We start from the raw sequence: 10,000 nt of genomic DNA, 5'->3' as shown, positions 1-10,000 counted from the left end.
TTGATTCACCGTTTAACGAATTATCATATATGCAGATTATGCCAAACAAGTGGGATTTACATGTCAACAAGTTTACGCAGAGAGAGAGAGAGAGAGAGAGAGAGAGAGAGAGAGAGAGAGAGAGAGAGAGGTTGTACTTCTGTAAGCAAACCTAGTTTCCATTTAATTTCTCATTCGGATTTTACAGAGAGCGCGAGAGATACTTCTGTAAGTAAACCTGGTATTCATTTAATTACACATTCGAATTATTTCATAGAGAGAGAGAGAGAGAGAGAGAGAGAGAGAGAGAGAGAGAGAGATTCGCATAGCAATACGTTCCAAGCAAGTGCTAGAAGAACGCTTTAGTCATTTACCGTTTCCAAATTGGCTTGGAGCTTTGTTCATAGGATATTTTCTAATAATTTCTCCAATTTTTAATTCATCTCTGCAAGCTGTTTAACCCACGTTGCATTAAAAGCCCAATTAGCATAACATCGGTGGAATGAACTACGGAGAATTAGGGTGGAGAGCCCAACAATGTTATGTAAAACACGTTTTGTGATTAAGGGCTAAGCTTCCGGTCGCGGGCCCCCCACCGGGCCCCCACCTCTCTCACTCTCTCTCTCTCTCTCTCCTCACAATCATAAGCAAATACGGAAGGATTTTCTACTCGGCAAAGTCGTCTTCATTAACTCACCATCACGAAAAGTCCACAGAAGTGATTATTGTTCATAATTAACCTTGGTCAAATACAAAAGGGGGCTTGGAGAGAGAGAGAGAGAGAGAGAGAGAGAGAGAGAGAGAGAGAGAGAGAGAGAGAGAGAGAGAGAGAGAGCAGCCTTCTTCGACAGCACGACCGCGAAGTCGTGTTTGTTCGGAAGAGAAAATTAGCGTCTATTTTTTGACGGTCTGAGAGACAAGGGAGGGAGGGTGACATGTTATTAATTTTGTCTGTGATCAACTATGAATATTTTATCAAATGTATTGTAATTGTTTTGACTGAAAAACACTTCATGATTTAAAAAAGATAAGCATTTAACAGCCATTAAAAACCTTATCAAGATACAATTCCTAAAAATTCTTAGTTTACTAAATATTTTCTTAAATGTATTATAATTGTTTTTGCTGAATAACACTTCATGATTTTAAAAAATAAGCATTTTACAGTCATTAAAATCCTTATCAAGATATAATTCCCAAACATTCTCAGTTTACTAAATATTCTCTTAAATGTATTATAATTGTTTTGATTGAATAACACTCCATGATTTAAAAAAAAAATAAGCATTTAACAGGGTTTAAAATTCTTATCAAGCTACAATTCCTAAAAATTCTCAGTTTCCTAAAAGAATTTCTACCACAAACTATCCAATTTTGTTTCAAGATTCTGCCGTAGTATTTCTAAAATATGATGCCAATATTCCGTATAAAACCTTCCCTAATATCTCAAATAAGGCCCCAGGGCACTGAGGATGTTCCTACAGATTTACATACATCTCGAGGGCATCCACTTTGTCGAAAAAATTCCCTATTATTTACATATTTCTCTAAAACGTGTAAAATGTTTACATAATTAAGCATGCACTGCTGCTCTAATGCATTCAATATAACCATTACGTGCATTTTTACGCCAACTAATAGTTACCTTAGAATATGCCAATTAAAACATAACTCATAATACTCCAACTAACAGTTACCATACAATATAAAAGAGAGAAAATATACTTAGAATACTCCAACTAACAGCTACCTTAGAATATACCGAGTGAACCCATAACCTAGAATACTCCAACTGACAGTTACTACTCAGTATTCGAACTGGAAACCTAACCTAGAATACTCCATCTAGCAGTTACCTTAGAGCGCCCCAGCTGAAAGTATAACTTCGAATAATTAAAACTAAAACTATAACTTTGAATACCTGAACTGTAAGTATAACTTTGAATACATACAACTGAAACTATAACTTAGAATACTCCAACTGAAAATCTTACCTTTGAGGGCGTGGGCGGCCTTGCAGACGAGGGTGGCCGGTTTATTCTTGATGACGTAGGCATCCTGCGGCCCCTCCAGGATAATTGGGGGCGAGCTGTCAGCCACCCCCGTCAGCGAGCCTGAAGAGGAGGCACCGCTACCACCGCCGTCTCCTGAGGAGGAGAGAGAGAAATAAGGGCGTCATTGACGGTACTTGAGGGACAGAGGGAGAAGGACTTAAAAATATATATATAAATATAAATAAAAAAATATAAAAAAATATATATAAAAACAGGTAATTCATTAAGAAGGACTTGAAAACAGTTAATTTAATAAGAAAAAGGTTAATTTATGAAGAAGGACTTAAAAAGGTGAATTTTAAAAAAAATTTAAAAAGTTAATTTATCATATTTTGGTAAACGGAACTAATTGGGATTTTCAAAATCATAGAGAGAGAGAGAGAGAGAGAGAGAGAGAGAGCCTTACAGACCTTACCTTACATCTTGTTCGGGTTGCCCCAGGTCCCTCAGTGTGAGGCACCTCTAATGTCTACCAGAGAGTTGCTAGTACATCTTCCGGTATATTTTGCATCTTCCATCTTGGATGGTCTGGGATGCAGTTTAGATATTTGTCGAGCTTATTCTTAAACACATCTACGCTCACTCCTGATATATTCCTCAGATGAGCTGGCAACGCATTGAATAGACGCTGCATTATCGATGCTGGTGCGTAGTGGATTAATGTCCTGTGTGCTTTCCTTATTTTTCCTGGTATAGTTTTTGGGCACTATTAATCTACCTCTGCTTGCTCTTTCTGATATTTTTAGTTCCATGATATTTTCTGCTATTCCTTCTATCTGTTTCCATGCCTGAATTATCATGTAGCGTTCTCTTCTCCTTTCTAGACTATATAATTTTAAGAATTGTAGCCTTTCCCAGTAGTCTAGGTCCTTAACTTCTTCTATTCTAGCTGTAAAGGACCTTTGTACACTCTCTATTTGTGCAATATCCTTTTGATAGTGTGGGTACCATATCATATTGCAATATTCAAGTGGACTACGAACATATGTTTTATAAAGCATAATCATGTGTTCAGCTTTTCTTGTTTTGAAGTGCCGTAACAACATTCCCATTTTTTGCTTTACATTTTGCCAACAGAGTTGCTATTTTGATCATTGCATAACATGTTCCTATTCATCATCACACCAAGGTCTTTAACTGCTTCCTTATTTGTGATGGTCTCATTATTAGGTCCCTTATATGCATATAGCTTTCTTTCTCTGTCTCCATAATTTATTGATTCAAATTTATCAGAGTTAAATACCATCCTATTTACCTCTGCCCAATCATATACTTTGTTAAGGTCTCTTTGTAGAGCGTTCCTATCTTCATCACAAGTAATTCTCTACTTATTCTTGTGTCATCTGCGAAACTACTCACTACCGAATCCTTCAACATTATTGTCTATGTCTTCAATCATAATAACAACAGTATTGCAGCTAACACCGTACCTGCGGCACACCGGATATTACCTTGACTTCATCCGATTTTCTCGTCGTTTGCAATAACTATCTGTTTTCTGTTGTGTAAAAATTCTTTTAACCATCTTCCTACTTTATCCACGATATTGTGTTTTCTAATTTTCTTCGCAATAATATATTATGGTCTACTTTATCAAAAGCTTTTTGCAAAGTCTAAAATAAACCACATCTGTTTCATTTCCGCTTTTTCATATTTTTGAATATGTTCTCACGGTGGACTAACAGTTGGGTTTGTGTACTTTTCCGGGTACGAACCATGTTGTCCTTTATTAAACAAATTATTTTTTATTAAATGTTTCATAATATTTTTCTTCATTACCCTTTCATACACTTTCATAATATGTGATGTTAGACTCACAGGCCTATAATTACTTGCCTCTAGTCTTGATCCACTTTTGAAAGTAGGGGTAATATATGCTAATTTGTGCTCACCATAAATCTTGCCTGTATCTACACTTTGTCTTAATAATATTGCAAGTGGCTTTGCGATAGAATGAACTACTTTCTTTAACAAAATAGCAGGAATTCCATCAGGCCCTGCAGCAGCTCCATTTTTAATTTCATTAATAGCCTGCACAATATCAGCTTCATTAATATCTATGTCAGCTAAATATTCACTAATTTTCATCCTTTACTTCTATATCATTATCTTCATTATCTATTCTAGGGGTGAATTCTCTCTTATATTCGTTCTTGCCAGGTATGTTGCAAAATTTCCTTTTTTTTCATTGTCGTTAATCTCCCTTCAATTCTCCAGAGGGCCTATTTCTATTTCTTCTTTTATTCATTCTTTTTCGCATATGAGTATAATAGCTTGGGGTTTTGCTGATATTAAATAGGGTTTTTATTTTTTTCTTCCAAGTCCCGTTTTTTTTCATTTTCTTTTGATTGTATAATCTTTTGTTCTGCATTTTCTATTAACTTTTTAGTTCCATAAACTCCATGCATTTTTTTCGTTTTGCAAGACCTTTTTTCCCACTTTCTGATTTTCTGGGAACAAGATCCTTCTGTCTCTTGGTATGCATGAATGATGTTTACTTTTCTTCTTCGGTATATATTTTTCCACTATTTTCTCCAATTATTTTTATATAATATCTCCGTATTTACCCTTATGTCATCACTTACGAAAATGTCTTATCCCAATCTTTGTTTAATTCTCATTAATTTCTGACCATTTTATTTTATATTTTTACTGTAGAAGTTGTATTTTCCATATCCTTCCCACTTTTTCATTCTTGACTTATCTCTATTTCACTTGCTTTGGAACAATGAACTGTTAATCTATGACATTATGTCTGAAATATCGCATTATAAAACTATATTCTTTTTTAAAACATAAATTCATCGCGTTCACAAATACTAGGTCTAAAAAGTATTTTCCTTTCTTGTTGGCAGGTGATTTATTTGTTGGAATGTTTGTATTCTAAGTAGCATATCTAATAGCTTTTCAAATTGCCTCTTATCTTCTGCACTACTATACTCTCTTTTTTATAGGTATAAGTACAAACCACAATCTCCTATTCGTTCTTTCCATTCTACGAAAGGAAAGTTGAAGTCACCAGATAGGAGAATAGTCCCAGTCCTTGTGATTTCTACATATATCATCCAAATTTTTCAATTATTAAGTCAAAACTCTTTAGTATTAGAGGAGGTCTATATATTTACTATGTTCATCAATTTTCAGATTCAAATTCTACCGCGATTAGTTCACATTCTGAGTTACTATATTTCTCATATGTTTTTCCTGTTTTTGTCTTTCCATATATTGCGGTTCCCCCCTTGATTTCTATTTTTTCTATCTGATCTATAAAGTTTGGGAACCCTTTATTTGATCATCATTCCCCACAGTCTTGGGAATACCAGGTTTCACTTATATTCATTATATCTATTTTCTTTTCATTTTGGGTTAGTTCTTTTCTAAGTACTCTATTTTTCTTTTGAGTTACTCGTAACTAAACCCTGCGCATTCATCACTATGATGGTTTGCGTGTTTTCTCCTTCATTTAATACTGGTAGTAATAAGGGTTGATTTTTCCCATGTCTCTTTCCTGTTATGGTATGTTGTTCTTTTTTTCATTTCCCAGAAATTCTGAACAATTAAAAATCCAACTTGTTTTGCATAATATCTTATATTCCTTCATCATAATTAATTCATTTTGTGTCTGAATCTGCAATTTTTTCCCGTTCTGCTATCCTCTCTTGCATAATAAATACAGTTATTATCTCTTGAGTAGAATTCGGAGCTGATGCTTTGAAAAATTTTTTGCTGACTCCTCTGCATATCTCATTGGTGGTTGCTTTTCTCTTTTACATGATATTCTGAGTTCTTCTCTCTTTATTTGTTTCTTTCTTTTATTTGGATTTTATTACTTGGTGGTTATTTATTTGAATTATGATTCATGGCTACAGGGTGCATATATTTGCAAATTTTTGTTCGAACTTACATCCTTTTCCACTTCTTTTAGGTTTTTTACATATTTTGGATGCAGATCTCTGCAATCATCCCCATATCCATCTAAGTATGCACATTTACCATATATTTATAGTTTTGACATATCTTAGGATGTTTGTAGTAACATCTTATCTCCAAATCTGCAATTCCTCTTTTCAAAAGGTTTGCAGATTTGTCTTTCTTGTCTATTTTTTCCTCTTTCCCGTCATGTATAGATCTGGGTAGAGCCTCTTCGGGATTGCTTTTATTGTTTTCATATCGTAATTTATTTCTTCGTAGGTATGCTGCTTATTGCCTCTATGTAGTATCAATGAGTAATCTCTGCATCCATACTTTTATCTTGTTCTTTGTTTTCCTTATTTTTTTCTGTCTGTCATTTTTGTTTACCTTCTCTTACGTTTTCCTCTTCTTCTTTTCTTCTTCTTCTTCTCTTCCCTTCTCTTCTTCCATCCTCAACTATTTGTACATTCAATCTTGGATTTAATAACATGTCTATCCATGATAGACATGTTGAACAAAAAAAAATTCTTTTGTATCTTTTCTCAAATCTTGTATTACCTCAGCACACTGTGGATGGGTCGGAATGTTGCATGCAGCACATTTTTCTGATTAGGTTTTGTGGATTGACTATGCTATACCAAACTACACAGTTGCATGCTTTTGGGCATTCTTTTTCCTAATGCATCAATTAGGATATTCACAAGATTCACCTTATCGAGAGAGAGAGAGAGAGAGAGAGAGAGAGATGGAATTAGAAAAAAAGTTAATTTATTTTTTGTTTTTTGGTAAATGGAACCTTATTGTAATTTCACGAAATTACAGGGCAGAGAAAGAGAAACCGAGAGAGAGAGAGAGAGAGAGAGAGAGACGAGAGAGAAGAGAGAGAGAGAGAGAGGGATGGGGAGGACGTGGCCTTTAGTGTTATGAAGTCATTTCTGCCAGATATGATTAAAATTAAAATATCAAAATACGTTATATATACTATACATATTTATATAATTGTGTGTATATATAAATGACGTGTAAACTAAATTTAACATCTACATAAAATATTCTTTACCCTTCGTCGAATATAAACTAGCAAGTCATACACACACACATACACAAACCTTGACATTTCCAGAGAAAGTTTCACATCAGCAAAACAGACTTGCAAAAAAAAAAAATAAATTGTTGACAAAACAAAAACTATAAAACTATGAATAAAAGCTGACGCCTTAAAGAGATATCTTTTATGTCACAGCTAAACAGTCCAGGTCGGCAAAAATCACAGCCTCAAAAGCATTCAGTGTTGGACAGAAAAGAAGGAACAAAAACTCTCATATTTGTGTCTAGTGAGTTGAATCATGTGCATTACTGTGAAATCAAGGCTCTCTCTCTCTCTCTCTCTTTCTCTCTCTCTCTCTCTCTCTCTCTCTCATGTATATATATATATATATATATATATATATATATATATATATTGATATATATATATATATATATATATATATATATATATATATATATATATATATATATATATATATATATATTGACATCGCTTGCTATTTTCTAAACGTCAATGTGTGTGTGGAGAGAGAGAAGAGAGAGAGAGAAGAGAGAGATGAGAGGAGAGAGAGAGAGAGAGAGAGAGAGAGAGTCCATTAAAAACCGAAAATTTCAAAAATATAAATGCCAAAAAATGAAGTGCGTATATAACTCATACATAAAAAATAATTTAAGAAAGTGAAATATATTACAAGTCCTCATGAAGTGTTTTCAAAATTCTCCTCCAGATGTAAAACCACTAAGTCATGCAATGCATTAATCTTAGGTTGACACCACAAGGCCAAGAGTTGAAACTCACGTCGAGTTTTTATTTACATCGCACATTCAAAATACGATCTGAACTATGAATGGTCCCAAAAATCTTCAAGAAAACCGGGGGTAAGATCATATAAAAAAATCGAAAAATCTCTTAAAACGTAGTAAAATGTAAAATGGAATATCTGAAAATATGACAACTCTCGTACAGGATCGACATTATACTTGAAAAACAATATTTCTTTTGATAAGAAGGCGGTATAATTTACAGTCCTATATAAGTTGACAAAAAAATATGAGATTAAATTTATAAAAATGTCAAGTAAAGAAGAAGAAATGTGAAGGAAAATTATATTTTGAAACATAAAATGAAACCATGAAAAAAAACATGCAAAATGAGAAAATATCTAGAAAATATCTAAATCTTCTGAAATGTCGAATCAATATCTCTCTCTCTCTCTCTCTCTCTCTCTCTCTCTCTCTCTCTCTCTCTCTCTCTCTCTCTCGCACACACACAAGAGCAATTTTCTTCCAAGAAAAAAATATAACTGACACAATTAGGAAAAAAAGAAAAGAAACACACTCGACGGACAATCTCTCTCTCTCTCTCTCTCTCTCTCTCTCTCTCTCTCTCTCTCTCTCTCTCTCTCTCTACTGAACCAAGTTTTTTATTGAGCCTAGAATATTATATATAATAATCCTTGGCTTATTTGTTCTTTCTTAGCAAACAAGAGACCATATGAAAGCACCCACCATGTGCTCGCAAAACAGAGAACGGTTTTCAGCTTTCATGTGAAAAATAAACACTTGTTCCACAGTTTAAATTGGCAATTTTTAACTGGAGTTTAAAGATAAGCACTTAACTTTTAAGTTTAGATGTTTCCCTGATCTTTGATGAAAAAATTTAGAATCAAGTGATCTTTAACAGAGCACTGGCTTGAAGTATACACTCTATGTTGACTACTACTTCCAGATTTTGACATAGGAATTGTGTTTACCATTACGATACAAGTCCGGGCTAAGAGATATTTCTTTGATGGTGGTCTAGTCACCATGGAGAGAGCTGGGGTGTCTCCTTGAGGACGGAACAAGCAACTATACTATTCATAGTTTTCCTCATTGTCACATTTTCTTTGAATGGGAGCTAACCTAATTTACTATGATTCGTAACTATTTATTAGTTATGTTTCCCTGTTACTGAACTGTATTTATTGTAAAGTATGTAATGCCTTAAGTTATGCTGTATTGAATTTGAGTATTTTTGACTTTAGAGCAATTTTTGTTATAGTAGGAAAAATAAATGGTAAAGTGCTATAAAAATACAAAAGTGATAAAAGCAGTGCCAAAACATATAAAAACAAACTTTAAAATATATAGATTAATATACAGTAATGTCGTATGCAATATAGAATAATTTAAAAGCTTCATAATGTTAAAAATATTTTCTCATTTACATGACATTTGGTTGTAGTGTACATTATTCATTATGTACATTGTTTTGGCGTTCCGCCATAAAAACACAAAAATTAAAATGAAATTGCCTATTAGATATGATAATACACTTATACAGTATTATAATGTACGCAGAATAAAACTGTTGAAAAGCTGAAAAACTTAAAACTTAAATTGAGACCTGATGTGCATTCAAATAAAATAAAAGTAGCAGACATGTAGTCTCTCTCTCTCTCTCTCTCTCTCTCCCTCTCTCTCTCTCTCTCTCTCTCATACACACACATACTCACGCAAAGAGCAATTCCCTTCCAAGAAAAAAATAAATCTGACAACAAAAACACACACACATACACACACAAAGATCAATTCCCTTCCAAGATCAAAATAAACCTGACAGGAACAACGGACCATCACTCCATTTTCTGGGGAGAACCGAAGGAGCTGAATATGGTGCAGACGAAAGGCAAAGGTCTCGTGCAGATTTTTCATAACCCAGAGAGGACCCCAAATACCCAAGCACATTAACGTCGTGCCCGTCAACATTTCCGTTGGATTTTCATTCGGGATAATCGGCCGTTCCATGGCTGCATTTACCTGAGATTTACAAGGCAAATCATGTCTGCGTAGTAGCCTTCTCAGTGGAGCTGATTTATTATAACATCAGGGGATGAGGGAAATGTGTGTGTGTTTGTTTGTTTGTTTGTTTGCTTGCGTCCTGCTATGGGGGATCTCTTGGTTTTCGTGGATCGGTCCAGATTGTATTGGTGTGTGTTCTCTCTCTCTCTCTCTCTCTCTCT

At 34.2% G+C, this 10,000-nt stretch overlaps 1 protein-coding gene across 1 annotated transcript in view; it reads right to left on the bottom strand.

Annotated features, from left to right (window-relative positions):
• LOC135214716 (netrin receptor UNC5B-like) overlaps window positions 1-10,000 on the bottom strand; it is a 50,510-nt gene that overhangs the window by 2,164 nt on the left and 38,346 nt on the right. Inside the window, 1 exon segment of the mRNA XM_064249046.1 lies at window positions 1,974-2,126. Within this exon segment, the coding sequence (XP_064105116.1) occupies window positions 1,974-2,126 (153 nt within the window).

Source organism: Macrobrachium nipponense, chromosome 46 (genome assembly GCF_015104395.2).
Source record: "Macrobrachium nipponense isolate FS-2020 chromosome 46, ASM1510439v2, whole genome shotgun sequence".
NCBI classification, from domain to species: domain Eukaryota; kingdom Metazoa; phylum Arthropoda; class Malacostraca; order Decapoda; family Palaemonidae; genus Macrobrachium; species Macrobrachium nipponense.
This window is presented reverse-complemented; position numbering and strand designations above follow the sequence as displayed.